Source organism: Rutilus rutilus, assembly GCF_951802725.1.
Source record: "Rutilus rutilus genome assembly, chromosome: 15".
Taxonomy (NCBI): Eukaryota; Metazoa; Chordata; class Actinopteri; order Cypriniformes; family Leuciscidae; genus Rutilus; species Rutilus rutilus.
The window spans coordinates 3,382,342-3,400,940 of record NC_140220.1 but is presented as its reverse complement, the minus strand read 5'-3'; the positions used below and the strand labels follow the sequence as shown (position 1 = coordinate 3,400,940).

Here is an 18,599-nt window from a genome sequence, read left to right as displayed (position 1 = left end):
TTGTTGAAAGAAATTGATTTATTCAGCAAGGATGCATTAAATTGATCAAAAGGTGCAGTAAATATTTTATAATGTTACAAACAATCATAAATATATGCTGTTTGAACTTTCTATTCATTAAATCATCAATGTTCGGAATTCTATTCGGAATCCTGAGTTTCCACAAAAAAAACCAAAAAAAAACGTTTTCAACATTGATAATAATCATAAATGTTCCTTGAGCATTAAATCATCATGTTAGAATGATTTGTGAAGGATCATGTGACACTGAAGACTGGAGTAATGATGCTGAAAATACAGCTTTGATCACAGGAATAAATTATATTTTTACTAAATATTCACATAGAAAACATTTATTTTAAATTGTAATAATATTTCATAATTTTTACTGCATTTTTCATCAAATAAATGCAGCCATGGTGAGCAGAAGAGACGTCTTTCAAAAACATCTTACCGACCCCAAACATTTAAACAGTGATGTTGCTCTGTCTGTTTCTCCTCATTACATCCCAGAATTCTCAGCTCTATGTTTGTCTCCAAGTTTCATAATGATTTGACAGCACCATGACATTATTTAAACTGTTTTCTGGTGTTTTTTATAGCAAACATCTCATAAAAGCTCCATGAAAACACAAATAATTTCAATATTAACTTTTTTTCCTGTCTTTCTTTCCTTCTTTTTCTTTCTTCAGGTGCAGTCACGATGCAGCAGCAAAGAAAATATCTTACGAGCAAGTAGGTCTAAAATGTTCTTGTGTTTCTTCTGCATGTGATTTTTAAAATACTATAAAAGTATTTTGCAGTTAAAGCCTGTTTTTCCATTACTTTTTCCAGTGTTTTAGTCGTTTAGCCTGATAAATATGCCAATATTTTGTATCAGCAGTTAATTTGCTCGATTAGCATCACAAGACAGACTTTTTGACAGCATAAAAGTCATGCTTTTAGTTAAAACTGCATCGTTTTTTCTTTATGCGTGAACAAATGATGATACTGGGACTAAACAGAAAACAAGAGATAATCTAAAATGCACTTTTTTTTTACAGATTTATTTATTATTATTATTACTATTATTATTATTATTATTATTGGAGGTGAGGCTATTTATACTAAGTGCAAATAGCAACAAAAAAAATAACTATTTGGTTTCCACTAAGTATAATAATAGCAATTTCTGAGTGAAAATTGTCTCTACACCAATTTTTTTTCAGTGTAGATTATAAAACAGTATACAATAATAATATCATATTCAGCGTTTATAATTATATTTATTAAAAAGGACAGGCTATTTGCATTTAGATAGATAAAATAGATTAGATTAAAAAGATATATTAAATAGACACTCTGTAAATAGTATGTAAAAGAAACATTTATTCATTTTCAGTGTTTTCTTTGTGTTATTTATTATCATTTATGCATCTTTATGTAGATATCAGCGTCAGACACTAGAAACCCCCATCAGTTGAGCATTATTTGTGTGTATACAGTATGACGTGTTTAGGATCGCGCGTGTGTGTTTGTAGGTCATAGTGCGGTGGACATCACCAAAGTGGCTCGGAGACACCGTATGTCTCCATTTCCTCTCACCTCTATGGATAAAGCCTTCATCACTGTGCTGGAGATGACCGCAGTTCTGGGCACTGAGATCATTAACTACAGAGGTACACACACACACACACACACCAGTGTTTCAGACCATCAGCTCGGGTTGTTGAGATGGATTTATGTATTTCTCCTAACAAAACAAAAAATGCCAAAAAGCGCCTCCATGGTGTTATACTCTCTGATGCAGGCACTTTACCAAAGTGCACCAAAGTATCTTTTGTGAGTCTAATCTTTTTTTCTCTGATCACTTTTTTCGTGATTTTTTTGGCTGTTGAAAGTGAATCTTACAGTATGTGACGAATATCATATCAGTGTGTGTAAATCTGCTGTGATATTGATCCTTCTGTAATCTGATGAAATCATCTAATCTTCAAACCATGTGTGTGTGTGTGTGTGTGTGTGTGAGTGAGTTTGTGTGTGTGTGTGTGTGTGTGTGTGTGTGAGTGTGAGTGTGTATTTTATTATATTATACCGTGTCCTGAGATGGTCTCAATTCAGTTCCCTTCACAAAGCGTTTAGAGAGAGATTAGTCACTACACACACACACAAAAAATTTTTTTTTAACTTTAACTGTAAAAATTCTACAAGTAAAAACCTGTTGATTGGTTAACAGCAAGTTCCCTTTCTATATATGGTGGAAAAACTATAATAGATCTATTTTAAGTAATTTTACAGTAAAATGCTGTTACACGAACAGACTTTGGAAGTAAAAGTCATCTTAAAATTTTGATTAAAAAAACATAAACTGATATTCCCACAATTCCCTGCGTGACACTTTACATTTTATGGTATTTTGTTGAAACAACTATGGCTCTCTGAAAAACTGATTGGTTAATTGTGTATGTGATTCTGCAATCAAATATGATGTTAGAAGGACACTGAAATGTATAATTGACAGTTTTCCCATGCAGGATAAATGATTTTCCTGCATTGCTGAGCCATTTTCATTGTCTCTCTAATTTCATGTTTCCATCTGGTCGATTAGTATCACATGACAGACTTTTGACGGCATAAAGTCTGGTGCATATTTTGTCTTCATGTGTGAACAAATGAATAAAATGGGACAAAACAGAAATCAAGAGAAGCCAACATCTAAAATCCACAATTTAAATTTTTTACATTTATCTTGGGAGGTAAATATGTGACCCTGCACCACAAAACCAGTCACATGGGTAAAAAAATGTCAAATTGAGATTTATACATCACGAAAAAGCTGCATAAATAAGCTTTCCATTGATGTGTGGTTTGTTAGGATAGGACAATATTTGCCTGAGATACAAATTTGTAAATCTGGAATCTGAGGGTGCAAAAAAATCGAAACATTGAGAAAATCTCTTTTAAAGTTGTGCATTTATGTTCACGATTGTGCTGCATTCACTCACAAAAATAAATGTTTTATATATTCACGGTGGGAAATTTACAAAATATCTTCATGGATCATGATCTTTACTTAATATCCTAATGATTTTTGGTATAAAAGAAAAATCAATCCTTTTGACCCGTACAATGTATTGTTGGCTATTGCCACAAATATACCCGTGCGACATGTGACTGGTTTTGTGATCCAGGGTCACATATAGATTGTCCCTTATGTATTTTTTAAAAGGCCTGTTATGCATGCATATTATTTGCAGATAAACGCACTTAATCTTGCTCTCTGTGTTGTAGACGGCATGGGTCGAGTTCTTGCTCAGGACGTTTATGCCAAAGACAACCTGCCTCCGTTCCCAGCCTCTGTTAAAGATGGCTACGCTGTAAGAGGTGAGAACCCACATGACTGGATGAGTGAATCATTTAGCCAGCGGTCTGACAGTCCTGGTTAACTCGCGCTCTAGTGCTCGCGTCAGGACTGCGTATCGAAAGCATTACTCACGTCTGCTAGAGCGACGCCTGAAACGTCTCTCAGGGGAAGAATGTCAAATGCTTCATTCATTTCTCATGGACTTTGTGCTGGATGGGATTTTCCCTCTTAAAAAAGTCACAACAAGTACTTTTTTGCGTTAATTGCATATTTATGAGCTCATGAGAGAAGTGACTGACGGTCTATAAACACATTTGTCTGTTGGGTGAAACTCGAGGCACGTTATGGCAGCTTTCTGGCTCTTTACATCATTAGGAAGATCATAAGTTGATATTCAGTTGCTGTAAAATCAATACTGACCCCATTTAGTTTCTTTATACTAGGGATGCACGATGATATCGGCACAACATCGGTATCGGCCGATAAAAGCTTTAAATGACCATCATCGGCATCGGCCGATATGAATATTTCTGCCGATGAGCCTTGCCGATAGGGTGGCGTGTTTCCTATGTGCACGTGACGACCGTGAACATAGCATGAGTGCCAGCAACTTAAACTTCCAACATGTGGAGGCATTTCTAGCATGAGCATCAGTTTGGTTTGAGATGTGCTGGGGACAGAGACGCATTCGCAAGTGCAGGTAGAATGCCGCAGTATTTTTTTTTCTTTCGTGCAGGTCATGTTTCGAAAGACGATGTCCTGTAGCTTACTAATGTAAACTCTCCAAGCTACTATGCTCTCCACAGAGCATAAAATATTCATTTTATTTTATTTTTCGTGTTGGCATTTATGAGGAAAAACAGTGACAGTTCTCGGTTACAGACGTGAACGCTCTGAAAGCGGCACTGATAGAGACTGCTTTAAAACTTCCACAGAGACCTCAAACAGAAAGCACAAAGCCTTTCTAAGTGAATTTCGTTTTGTATTAATTGTATCTTAATTTTAAAAAATGTTTCTAAAAGGATTTAGCCTAATAAATAATAAGTAAACCAGATAATAGATATCACGACACAGAGGCGCGCGCGTGAACTGGAGTTCGTCTCATAAATGAAACGAAACTCAGCATATAGCTTACTTGCCTCACAGACCTGATAAATATATCTATTATCAACAGAACGTTTGAAATCATATTTTTTAAACATAACAATTCAAAACGAAAGAAAACTATGTAATCCGAAATGTGCATTTCTCCCTGGCGCGTTCACTGTGTTGGCTGCAAAGATGAAGTTGCTGACTCGCGAGCCTACTCCGAAGATCGCGAGTCAGTCAACTTCATCTTTGCAGCCGACACAGAAAACACTTGTTTATTAATAAACAATTAAAATGTCTCCTTGCTATATTTGACATATTCATAATCATTACTTTTGCGCTTCTCTGTGACAACTTTTAGTTGCTTTATTGCAGTGTTGTGCCTGAACGCGTTCATTGAACGATAGTTCATGAACTCGTTCATATTTTGGGCGAACGTGAACTGAACGTACCGCATTACTGCCTGATGAACGTTACTGTGAACTCGTTCATTCTGGTGTCTGTGAACGGCACGCTCTCTCAGTTTAACTTCGTTCAGTAGGATGCCAGATTTCTATAAAGCCTTCCAGGCTAAAACCCACCGTAAACCGCCCTTAATATGTAGCGGAAAAAACACCCAATCTGGCAACACCAGCCACCCGTGTTCGACCTCTTGTTCGATCTCAAATCTTTTTTCGAGTCATTTCGTTCATTTAAGGGGCTTTAAATGTTACTATTAACTGGCAAATTCCCCGAACACATCCACCTACGCAATCTTGATCATATTCTGAATTAAGAAATCATTATAATGCAGTCAAAAATCGTTTACAGGGAACATAAATAATTACTTCACCTCGAGTCTTTCATGAACGACTCATCACTTACGTTACAAATCAAAACAAAAAGCAGCAAGGAGGCGTCGTATGATCATTTAAACGAGTTTTATGATAAGGTCGGTGAAGATGGGAAAAAATCTGACGCATATCTTCAGTGTTAAAACTGATAAAATAATTGTCTGTGGGGGCTGTGGTAATCATTTTGAAAAATAATATCTCGCAACAACATGGAAAAAAAGAACTATGAACTAGTTCATTTTTGGAACTGTGAACTTAGTTCAAAATTTTGAGTATATGAACTATGAACTGAACTAGTTCATTTTAAAATTTGTGAACTGAACTTTGAACTAGTTCATGTACGTTAGAAAGTGAACTTTCCCAACACTGCTTTATTGGCAGCGCCACCCTTACATGTTACAGTACATGAACGGGTCACCACCGCATCAGCACCGAAAACAGGGGAGCATTTGGTAGACCTAGCCTGTTCAAGTAGGAGAAGAGGAAAAAAAATTTATTTGAATTTTTTTTTCTATTTATTTTACTTCTAAGGACTGAAGTTTAATGTCTGAACTTAAAAATAAACTGTGGCAATGGCATAAATAATTTACCTATTTTTCAGGGGTGAATGTCTGTCTACATTTGTAAAATTATACATTTATGGTAGAATCAAATGTTGTTTTGTTTGTCTTGTAAATTGCCTTATCTAAAACACATGAGTGTAATACAGTAAAGGTAGTACAGGAGAGAGACTTGGATTTCTCTTCAGTAAAATTAAAGTGTAAATATATCAGGGGGAAAATGTGTATATATCGGTATCGGTATCGGCATCGGACAAAATTAGTTTGAAAATATCGGCATATCGAATATCGGCCAAAATGCAATATCGTGCATCCCTACTTTATACCCATTCCTGGTCTTATATTTAGTTTTTCTGTGATTATATATTGCGATATGAAAACTGTTTCAACAGATGACTTGAAGTTGGAGAGTGAAACTGCATAGAAAATAGTAAACAAATTACAAGCATTAGATTAATGAAATAAACAGTGCTTTATGTTTTTCAGGTAAGTCTAACAGTATTCAAGCACAGAATTCCAATAATCAAATGTAAAATAACATTGCATAGACTTCACTGAATAAATGAAATATGATTAATCTTTGTTAAAACTACAAAAGGGATTTTCTCTCTGTATTTTGTTGTTTGATTAGCATTAATGACACAGACATTAATATTAGGCTACTGTCACTTTAAGAGCTAATCCAATATAATGATACACATCCATTTTCTTTCTCAATTGTTTACGTTCACGTAAGCCAAATATCACTGGGTTTATGAGGATACTCGATGAGTATGATGATGATACTAAATATTTTAACATTATTTTGCATGTTTGTGTCCTTTCAAGCACAAATAGAGGCAGAAGAGAACAGAATTTGGTGTTCGATTTCCGAAATGAGTTCTCTTTTGCGTCTTTGTGCGCTCGAATGGCTTAAAGGTGGGATCAGTAGTTTCTGAAAAACACTTTTGGCTAATGCTGATATTTGAAATCACCAAAACAAACACGCGCCTACCCAAAAATGATCTCGCCCCTAATTTGATAGCTCCACCCCACACTTACATACGCGACTGTAACCCAGGCAACGGCTATGGCGGAATCTGCTGTACCTGCCGGCCGAGGGTGAGTGAAAGCAATGTGTTACTATGGTAATACATGTCGAATGCGTTTTAGTAGTAATGTGTGTTTTAACGCGTCAGTGGTTCCGCTCCGTTTCACGTGGAAGACGACGCTCAACACCCACAAAGTTATCATGATCGACTCGATAGCACGAGCACGACAGCCATAGTAACAAATATATTACAACTATAACAAGATTAGGGGGTTATATCGATCACTAAATGAGGAACCAAAGGAAACAAGCATTAGGAGTATATTGTCTTATTGCACTTTGCAGACGGTCCCTTTGAACTTGTCTCTCAGCGCCTGCTCATAGAGATCCATTTAGCCTATATTATAAAAGCTTGTTTTGATGGGAATTGGGTTGTAGCTCGTTGTCTAGGTTACTGTGATTGTAGGTGTCGTTTGTGTTTTAACGACGTTTAGCTCAAGAATAGGGAAGTTCGAATAGCCTATGTGAATATTGCCAGCTTCACTGAACTCCTTGAGTTAAGCACTGACCGCATTTCTTTATATTTGAGTCCAAGTTCAAACACTATGAAACGCTCCATTAACGTACGGAGCTCTGAAACACTGCCAGCGGGACATTAAAGGAGAACTCCGGTCAATTTTAACATTGAGCTCATTTTTTTGTACATTTGGAGTGCTGTCAATACAGAGAACAACGACAAAAATCGGTGTTGCCTACACCGAGTTATTCTATTTTTAAAATTTGCACCCTATTGACTTCAATGGGGCAAGTAGTAAGCCTGCTTTTAGCCTCTTAACATCCTTTAAGTGTCATTACAAGTGCACAGAAAATGTGAGTGATTCCTTCCGAGTGAACACGAGTGGATCTGACTGCAGTAGATGTTAGAGATATTAATAAAAATGAAATTAATTCAGCCAGCGCTCATACCTTTGTTTACATCCTGTTTTCGGTGGAAGGCCATAGTAATCGATTGTCGAGTTCACGCGCGTGATCATAGGTACTAAACCTATGCGCGTGAACTCGACAATCGATTACTATGGCCTTCCACCGAAAACAGGATGTAAACAAAGGTATGAGCGCTGGCTGAATTAATTTCATTTTTATTAATATCTCTAACATCTACTGCAGTCAGATCCACTCGTGTTCACTCGGAAGGAATCACTCACATTTTCTGTGCACTTGTAATGACACTTAAAGGATGTTAAGAGGCTAAAAGCAGGCTTACTACTTGCCCCATTGAAGTCAATAGGGTGCAAATTTTAAAAATAGAATAACTCGGTGTAGGCAACACCGATTTTTGTCGTTGTTCTCTGTATTGACAGCACTCCAAATGTACTCAATGAGCTCAATGTTAAAATTGACCGGAGTTCTCCTTTAAACAGGAAGTGTCTGTCCGAGCTCAAAACAGGTTTTGCGTGGGAACGCAAATATCTTTGTGAGGGAACGCAATAGTTTCTTGTGGGAACGCAAAAGTTTCTCGTGGGAACGCAAAAGTTTTGCGAGATAACGCAAAAGATAAAAAATAATAATAATTCTCCCATCCTAAAAAAAATTCCACCACCACGTCCCTTTAGGGGCTCTGTATAAATCAAATATTATGTCTCGTTTGGCATTTACCTGTTGCAGTAGAATTTCTAGTTCTAGTTCTAGTTCTATTATAGTTCTATAAGGCGTTTTCTTATGCTAATTAGGAACAACTGGCACACGCTTTCAATTACGAAGACGTGGGATCAGGCGCGCTGGAAGCTGTTTCATGGAGGGGGGGCTGAGGGCTGGGTTGGAAAATATGTGACGTCATTATGTTGTGGCCAACGACAAGACATGAAATTTCTCTGTACTGTATATGTGTTGTAGCCATTAAAGAAAACATTTAGTTTCATATTTATGTTTAAGTATTATAGGGTAATGTTATTTTTTAATTTAATCAATGTTGATTATGAAAGTGAGCATATGCAGCATGAGAAAGATAAAGATACATAATGAGATGCAATATGACTGGAGACATGGAGTGGGTAAGACATGATTTTTACCACTTCATTGAGTTTTTTTTTTTTGTAGAAAAACTATTTTTAAAAGATTTTCGTTTTGTATAAATTGTATCTTAATTTTGATCAATGTTTTATCAACCAGTTGCCTGTATTTAATAAATAAGACGGAAATATATAGCAGACAATGTAATAAGGCACCGGCTTGATCACTTGCATTGCACGTGAACTGGAGGGCTCCAAAACTCAGCCTATATTTCTCAAATCTATGCACAAGCTATCTATTATAGAAAGCTTGAAAAGTCTACTTTTAAACGAAATTATTCAAAACGAAAAGAAATGGGCTACACTCTGATTATATCCTATGAAATGTGTATTTCACATGCATTTCTCTCTGGCGTTCATGGCGAGTCCACATCGACAACTCCATCTTTGCAGCGACACAGAAAACACCAGTTTATTAATAAACATTAAATGTCTCCTTTCTATTTTGTACACATTCATACTTTTGCCGGTTCTTTGTGGAAAGCTTAATGCGTGCGGCCGTGCGCTTGAGTGCGGCTATACACGCTCATTATCCTGTATAGCCTATTTAAGTAATAAAATGAATATAAAGGGGCGATTTGTGATTTGTCCACTGATGGCTTAAATGAACAACTACTAGTCGACTAGAAAAAAACTTTAGTCGGAGGCAGCCCTTATTCCACATATTTTCGAACCAGCAGGCCATCCTGGGTTGAGCGAGCGACCCTGAGCGGAATGAGCGAGGGAGCGGAATATTCAGAAATGCGCTCGATCTCCGCTCTCGTGCTCTGAGCGGAACAAAGCATGACAAATTCAAACTTTATTTCATTTTCTCCGTAGCTTGAACACTCACTTAATTAGGCATAAGAGAGTAAGTTAACGCTGTCCATTTATTTATTTTTATTTAACGTTTTTAAAGTACAATATTATGTTAGTCCACAGCCCCCCACCTGGTGGGATTCATCAATCCTAAGAACACAGGTGCGAGCAATTCTGTTGTTTAAGAACGTGTCATGAATTCGACTTACACTTTTCTTAGGAAGTTTATTAAGTACAAAGTTAAGAAAGTTCTTAGGAAGATATTGGTGCCCATTCTTCGAAATATCATCTTTTGTGTTCAGCAGAAGAAACTCATACAGGTTTGGAACAACGGAGTAAATTATGACAGAATTTTTATTTTGGGTGAATTATCCCTTTAAGATTTCATCTAGAACCTTTTCTTCTAAGAGTGTACGGTGTTATATATATATATATATATATATATGTATGTCTCTGTGTCCTGACAGCGGCTGATGGTCCTGGTGACAGATTTATTATCGGCGAGTCTCAGGCCGGAGAGCAGGTGAGAAAACGTGTCGAATGTAAGATACCATTTGAGAAATCCACCTTCAAATGTGAGGAAAATGATCCATATGAACTGCTGTAACGTGTGTGTGTGTCCAGCCCACACACACCGTGATGCCGGGTCAGGTGATGCGGGTGACGACAGGCGCTCCCATTCCCTGCGGAGCAGATGCTGTGGTTCAAGTAGAAGACACTGAACTCCTGAGAGAGTCTGAAGACGTGAGTTACAGTCTTTTATAAACCATGATAATACATCATTTAAGCATTTTCATTTATTTATACACACTGCCTTTCAAAGTTTGGGGTCAGTTAGAATTTTTTATGTTTGAAAGAAGTCTTTTATGCTCACCAAGGCTGCTTTAATTTGATCAAAAATACTGTAAAAAATAACGAAATATTATTACAATTTTAATTAACTGTTTTCTATGTGAATATATTGAAAATTTAATTTATTCCTGTGATCAAAGCTGCATTTTCAGCATCATTACTCCAGTCTTCAGTGTCACATGATCCTTCAGAAATCATTCTAATATGATGATTTGATGCTCAAGAAACATTTATGATTATTATCAATGTTGAAAACAGTTGTGCTGCTTCATATTTTTGTGGAAACCATACTACTTGTATATGTAATATGTACACACAATTTGCTGAAATTAAATACACTTATTTTCAACTCAAAATCGACCAAAATTATTCGAAAAGTCTGTGGTAATTAATTTATCAAGCAGACATAGTTATCCACTATAATTTACCTCGGCTGTCAATTATTCCTTACGTCTTTAAGAGTTTTTTTTGTCTCTTCCTGGGTTATTATTAAAACAGAAACTAAAACCATCAACTAAACTAAAACCATTTTGTTACTTGAAATAAAATAAAATATACAAAAACGTAAACTTATTTTATTTCAGCTAGTTCTCAAGGCACCATTTCACAAGAATTAAAAAACTATAACTATATAGACATATTTAAAAATATATATTTATAAAAAAATATATATATTTAAAAATATTTTTGAAATATCTAAAAAAAAATATTAAAACTTTACAAAAAGTTTTTTTTTTGTCTCTTCCAGGGTTATTATTATAACTGAAACTAAAACCATCAACTAAACTAAAACCATTTTGTTACTTGAAATAAAATAAACGTCATCTGAAATACAATAAAATAAAATATACACTTAAACTTATTTTATTTCAGCTAGTTCCCAAGGCACCATTTCACAAAAATGTATAAACTATAACTATATAGACATATTTATAAAAAATAAAAAAATAAAAAAATATATATATATATTAAAAAAATATATTAAAATATATTTTAAAAACACAACAAAATTACTAAAACTTTTACTGAAATTAAAATGAAATTGGAAAATATTCAAATAAAATCTAATTCCAAATATGAATAAAAAGTATAATAGTATATTATACTAATAATAATTAATATCTCAAATATAGTAAAATAACCCTGTTCCCGTCTAAACTCATCCCTCAGGGCACAGAAGAGCTGGAGGTGCGGATTCTGGTTCAAGCTCGTCCAGGTCAAGACATCAGGTGAGCGTTTCTCAGCGTGTGTGTGTGTGTGTGTGTGTGTGTGTGTGTGTGTGTGTGTCACGTGTGTCTGACAGAGTGTGTCGTCTTCTGCAGGCCCATCGGTCATGACATCAAGCGTGGCGAATGCGTGTTGTCCAAAGGCACTCACATGGGCCCGTCTGAGATCGGGCTTCTGGCCACGGTGGGCGTCACGGAGGTGGAAGTGCAGAAGTTTCCCGTCGTGGCTGTGATGTCCACTGGGAACGAGGTGACGGGACACACACACACTGCTCTTTACATCTCCGTTGTTTCTTCTAGACAGCAATGAGATCAAATGGGCAATAACGCATCATTGTCCTTTTGATAATATATAGTCATAAGTATTAAAATGCATTCAATTAATTTGAAAAAATAAACCTAGCGGCTAACCCTCTGAATTTAAAAAATGTTTCAAAACCGAGGATCAAACCAGTATGACGTAAAAAAGCCTCTTTTGCTGAAATCTTGTGACTTGGTGAGTTTGATAGAAGCTCCGAACCACTGATTCGGAACAAAAGATTTGTACATTTTTCTTTGGAATCACTTTTTCCACATTTTTTTCCAGCTGATGAACGATAAAAACAATAGCAGGGTCTGAAATCGCCCCCCTATACCCTCATTCAATATCCCCTACATTACTCCACTATTATAGACCACTTGAAAGAGTAAATGAAAACGAGTGAGTTAATTCGGACACTGAGTGCGACGGAAGGGCTGCCGCTTTTGTTTAAAGGGAGACTTCACCGATTAGCATTAAGCTTTGTATCAGTAGAAACCCGGTAGTATTTTGGAGTGACCGTGCTTCCCTCCCTCATGTCCCCCTGAGACGAGAGATTTCTGTATTGTGTGTCTGGAAAAAAAACTCAGATGACGCAAAAATCATCATTTACCTTCATCAGAGGCGAGAGACTCCAGCCAGTAGGAGGAGCTCGTCCCGCATGTCTTCAACCCGCCCATAGGGGGATCTCACGATAAAGCGCCGTCTGTTCAGTTTCGAGTCGACTAGTAGCCTAGCTGTATCATTTCTCCCGACACTGCCCTCTGTAACCGGTAGGCGTGGCTTGGGCCTCGTAGGGCAGCGAAGCAAGTGCATTCTGGGAGTTGTTGTCTTTCATCCACATGAGCCAAAAATACATTTTCTGGCTTTTCTCAGTCTAGAAGGCTCCAACTTCTAAATTAACTTCACATTTCAACTACATAAATGACCCAATTTAAATACACATTCATCTTTCAAGTGGTGAAATATCCCTTTAACAATCATTTGAAACTTAGTAAACTGGCAGCTCCAGTAGTAATGAAAAGATTTATCTTGAAATCAGTCTTGGAAACTATGTACAAACCTTAATTAAACAATATAATAAACAATTAAAAAGGAATTAGTGCACGGTTTGGAAAATGGAGGGATGGATGGATGATTCAGCTGCGGGCGCCATCTTCTGGTCAAACACGGGAATTCATTCAGCATGACCCTCACAGTGCATTATGGGTATTCTCTAGAGGTTGAGCGTACATCGATATTACACTCGTTATTGCGGTGAATTGTGGGATTGAATGAGGGCACTCGATAATGTCCACTATGGTTACGGACACCAATACAAATGGCTGTTCCCTCAAATAGTGCCCCATTTAAAGGCAGGGTAGGTAGAAATGGTCTAAAAATTTTATTTTTCAAATTTGTTTAAACTTTATGTACATATCAATACATAATTAAAATGTAAGTACTCTGAAAAAGAAAGTATCAAAATCGAGTGTCTGTAGACCTCTCACGACTGTTTTAAAGACATCTCATTATTTCCATTCACTCCACCCCCTCATTTCTGTGCTTCTTCCAAAGCCACGCCCCCAAAACACATGAACGCGCGACTCCGACCGCTGAGCTAGAGGACGCATTATTTACCTGAGACAAGCGGAGGGGAAGGGGCATTTTTTTGCCTGGTTTGCCTTCACTAACTGCATATGCCGGTACTGTAAATTTAGATTGCTCTTATTCTGCCATTGTTTTGGTATTCCTAGGTTCAGTGCCTTCTTCTTCTTCTTCGATAGATTTTATTGGCAGCTTGCAAACATAGTGCATTACCGCCATCTACTGGACGGAGGTGTGATCAGGTTCCGTGCCTCTCGCACTCCTCAAATCAAACGGTCGCGCGCAAGTGGGCAGGTGCTGTGTGGCAAAAGGGTGGTTGCCATGGTTGCGAGAGAGTGACAGTCGCCTAAGCCAATCCTTTGATTCGTCCCGAATCGAAATAATGAGCTGTGTTTAATACAGATTAAACGGTCTAGAGTCACTTGATTTTTATACTCTTTTTTTCAGAGTTCTTACATTTTAATTATGTATTGATATATATAGAAAGTTTTAACAAATTTGGATCTTTAATTTTTAATAAATCCTACCTACCCTGCCTTTAAGGGTATAGGAGGTGATATCGGACACAGCCCATGACAGCCAATCAGAATCCATCCTGCTTTAAAGAGTTTGAGCATTTAAAGCGGCAGATGACAAAACTGCAGCGCGCACTTATAATAAACAGAACGACATCGTCTGCTGGTGTGGACACTAAAGTAGCTATCGTTATAGTTATCATGCCTGGTGCACTGCAAACAAAATGTTTTCTTACTTAGTATTTTTGTCTTGTTTCCAGTCCAAATATCAAACATTTCTTAAACCAAGATGCATTTCCTAAAGTAGTAAAATAACATAAAATATTACGTCTTGTTTTCGGGGGAAATAAATAAAAAATTAAAGGTACAATATGTAATTTTTTTTCTTTAAAAATAGCAAAAATCACTATATGTTATATATATATATATTTTTTTTTTTTAGTTGTGTACTTACATTATCCCGACTGTTTCCAACAACTTTCAAACCAGGAGAAATTTGTAATTTAATTCAAAGACACGTCCCTTTTCTTTATTTCCGTTTTGTCGCCGTCAATGCGTTGTCCGCATTGCGGCAATGCATATCCGTGTTGTCCCTGGTTTCCGTTCGTACTGCCATAGCAACCAGAGCCCTCTGATAGTAACCAAGGCGACAGACGTGGACAACTGTGTAGTTCGCAATGTCTATCTGCACGCTGTTGTTGTTTCGTTCAAACATTATGGACCATGGCAAGCAGACTTTGGATAAAAAAGGAGAACTAAAACGAGAATCAATAACAGCGCGGTGTTTTCGAGATGCCGAGAGCTCCCATAGATAGACAGTATTTAAACGAGAGCTCCACGTCCGAGACTTCGACAACTCCTACATGTACTTTATTAAACAGGTGAGCACATTTACATAAAACTAATCAATGTTATATAGTTCAACAATGATAAAATGTTATCTGTATGTTATTCTAATGTTGATCTAGCTTACTGCTAGTCTCATACAGACAAACTAACACATACATTTCAACACATTCAAATGCAGTTTAGTGTGCTAGTGTAATGTTAGACCAAGTGAAACAGCGCTGCATTACCTCACAAGTTTAATTTGTCTAATAAACTGACCTGTGAGTTGTAATTCTGCACTTGCGTGTAGTTCGGTAGAATGAAATGTCCATATTCCTTTTATATCCGCGGGACTCGCGTCGCGTGTGGAGCTGATAGCTGTCTCTTAGCAATCCCGAACTGCTTCATATCACAGTCATGATAAAAACATCGATGTATTCAGTCATCCATAAACATTATTAGATCGGTCAGCTTGACGTTGACGACATAATTCTTAGCAAATGTTGCGTCATCAAACTACGCCTTTGTTATTGTAAGAGGTTAGCGACCCCTAGCGGCGAAAACATTTACATATTGTACGTTTAAGTGAGTTTTTGCTTAAAACAAGCAAAATGATCTGCCAATGGAGTAAGAAAAATAATCTTGTTTCTGTTTGAATTAAGTATAATTTTGGCAGATAATATTGTTTTTTTTAAGCATCAACTCACTTAATTTTGATCAATTCCCCCGGAAAACAGGACATAATATCTTATGTCATTTTACTCATCTAGTAAATGCATCTTGATTTAAGAATTTTTTGATATTTATACTGGAAACAAGACAAAAATACTAAGTAAGAAAAGCATTTTTTGCAGTGTGTGTACGGGCCTTTGTTGCTTACTTCACTAAGCAGTAAACTGTGTTTTCAGCTGCTGAACCCAGAGGACGATTTACACCCCGGTAAGATCCGAGACTCTAATCGCTCCACGCTGCTGGCCACCATTCAGGAGCACGGATATCCCACCATCAACCTGGGCATCGTGGGAGACAAGTGAGCGCCTTTCACCCTATCATACAGACATATCAATAATCGGGTGCCAGATTTTAACTACAGAGAAACTGAATTGATTTTACCAGTCAACTCCTGATTAATAAAACATTTTAATTTTTGCATGGTATGTTTTTATTTGTTTGAGAACCAAGGATTGTACAAACAAGAGCACATATAACCAGACGTGTCAGGGGTGTGTAGAAAAATTAATTTTCCAAATACATTTTGATGTCAGTTTTAAATTGTTTAAACAGGCTTTTTTTTTTTTTTTACCATTTGACTTTATGAATATAATAATGATTTTTATCACCATCCAATGAGAAAAATGAAAACATCTTCCACATTAACTTTAAAGTCCCCATGAAATCAAAGGTTTAGTTTTTTTATCTATAAGCTAGTGTGCTCCAAAACAATGACAAAATTCGCATTTAGAAGATATAAGCATTAAAAACTTAGTTTCTCACTTCAAAAAATAGATCAATGATTTTGATGTCATCTCTCCGCACTTCAGCTTCTCATCCAATCAAATGCTCTCTAGAATCTGAAGCTCCGCCCCCTACATTACATATAGATGCTGAAGCTGCATCAGAAATCAGTACTGTTTTCTACATGGTGAATGGCACATAGTGCACTATAGGGGATAGGGAACGATTCAGACAGTGTAAATATGCTTTCCATGAAGTCTGGTTTCACGTTAGTGTTACGAGAACCGACACAGCTCCGGTCCAGAGACACGATACACAGAGCGGATCATGTGATCGAGTCCCGCAGACCAGAAACGTATCGGACACGTTTGAATTCTGCACAGATTGCTGTATTTTAAAGCGATATGGAGGAGATGATGAGGAGAAACGGTTAGAGATTAGGAGGAAACTGCGGCTTTACTGAGTTCAACAGCTCTGGATGAGCTGTGATATAAACGAAACGCTGCTCGATATGTCCTGCCCTGTCTTCCTGTTTCAGTGGAAATTACGTTAACGCACTGAATAATTCTGCGCGTTTCAAGGCCCTTAAGAAAAGTGCTGAGTTGAGTTTTTGTGCCATCTAGTGGTGTAAAAGAGAATAAAGTCAATGCGCCTGTTTACCTTATATATATTTGGTTTTGTTTTGGTTTTTTGAGTGTCATTTGTAATGGCAACTGTTACCTTGATGTCCCACAGCCCTGATGACCTGTTGAATGCTCTGAATGAGGGAATCAGTCGTGCCGACGTCATCATCACCTCAGGGGGCGTGTCTATGGGGGAGAAGGTACAAGACGTTTATGTGCTATCTATTTGTCGGTTGCTTTGTACAGACAAAATCAACAGCTAAATGGTGTTTTTGTAATATTTGGTTTGATGATGTTCCAAATGCAGGAATGTCCTTGTTAAAGGAAAAACTGCAATTTTAGGAAGATGCATGGAAAAGCGTAACACGTCGTCCAATGATGTGCAGACTTTGAGTTTGATTTAGTAATCACTGCTTTATACTGACATCTAGTGGCTGGATGGTAGTAAGACCCGCTGACGCCTTCAGATGAGATGTTTCTCACTGAGATTTTCACATCAAAGAGTTTTACACCTAAAGAAATGAGGTGCCTTGTACTTTACATAATTACAGATCTGTTTAAAATGATGTACACTCACATTAGATAAGAGAATACTGTGTTTCTACAATCAGAAAACTTTATTTGTCACACAGCACAGTTATTTGCAATTTGGTCCAAGTTCACGGCATCATTAAGATCATTTTAAATGGATGTTTTCACAGGATTACCTGAAACAGGTACTTGATATCGATCTTCATGCTCAGATACACTTTGGACGTGTCTTCATGAAACCAGGGTGAGTCTTTGAAGAAACGGGTGACATCTGCGTAGAGATTGTACAAGTGATGCAGATTCAGGGTGTTTTCACACTTAAGTCCTCGTTAAATGAAACAAACACTTTAACTGGATGGAAGTTGAATAGAAAAACTCCAACAAGTAGACTTGGATGCCAGTCCATTTATTTTACTATATTTTATTATAGTTTTATTTTATTTTATTATATTTGTTTAGAAAAGTAATAGAAGAATAGAAATAATAATGAACAGAAATTAATAACAAAACAATATTAATATATTTTATTACTATCTACTTTAACTGGATCGAAATTGATTCGAAAAAATAGATTTTTTTTTTTTTTTTTTTTTTTTAATTGTAATGTTTGTTTTTTTAGAAAAGTAATAGAATAATAGAAATAATAATTAATAGAAATTAATTTTAAAAAAAAAATAGTAATATATTTTGTAAATATGTCGCAACGATCGTGCATTTTTGCATAACGCTCAGAAAGGCCTGTGTGTGTATTTTTACGATACCAAAAACAGGTGTGCCATTATGGTTACCTGTAATGAGCAAAAATGCTTGTAAGTTTGTTTAATTTAACTGAAAATAAAGTCAAATAGAGTGCTTTGTATTCACAATGCACATTTACAGATGAACCCCATTTCACCACAGACTTAAAGCGAACTGTAAGTCTTAGTTCGGAGCGTTGAAAGCGATCTCATGCAGTGTAAATC

The 18,599-nt window shown here is 36.6% G+C and overlaps 1 protein-coding gene across 9 annotated transcripts in view; it reads left to right on the top strand.

Annotated features, from left to right (window-relative positions):
• The window catches only part of gphnb (gephyrin b), a 106,263-nt gene that overhangs the window by 83,560 nt on the left and 4,104 nt on the right, over nt 1-18,599 (top strand). For 8 of the 9 annotated variants that reach the window (XM_084433188.1, XM_084433193.1, XM_084433192.1 and 5 more), the window contains 10 exons: nt 693-735; nt 1,521-1,658; nt 3,271-3,363; nt 10,190-10,245; nt 10,347-10,466; nt 11,745-11,803; nt 11,897-12,050; nt 15,937-16,058; nt 17,219-17,306; nt 17,808-17,881. In XM_084433188.1, coding sequence (XP_084289314.1) covers nt 693-735; nt 1,521-1,658; nt 3,271-3,363; nt 10,190-10,245; nt 10,347-10,466; nt 11,745-11,803; nt 11,897-12,050; nt 15,937-16,058; nt 17,219-17,306; nt 17,808-17,881 — 947 coding nt within the window. The other variant, XM_084433194.1, reaches the window with a different exon arrangement.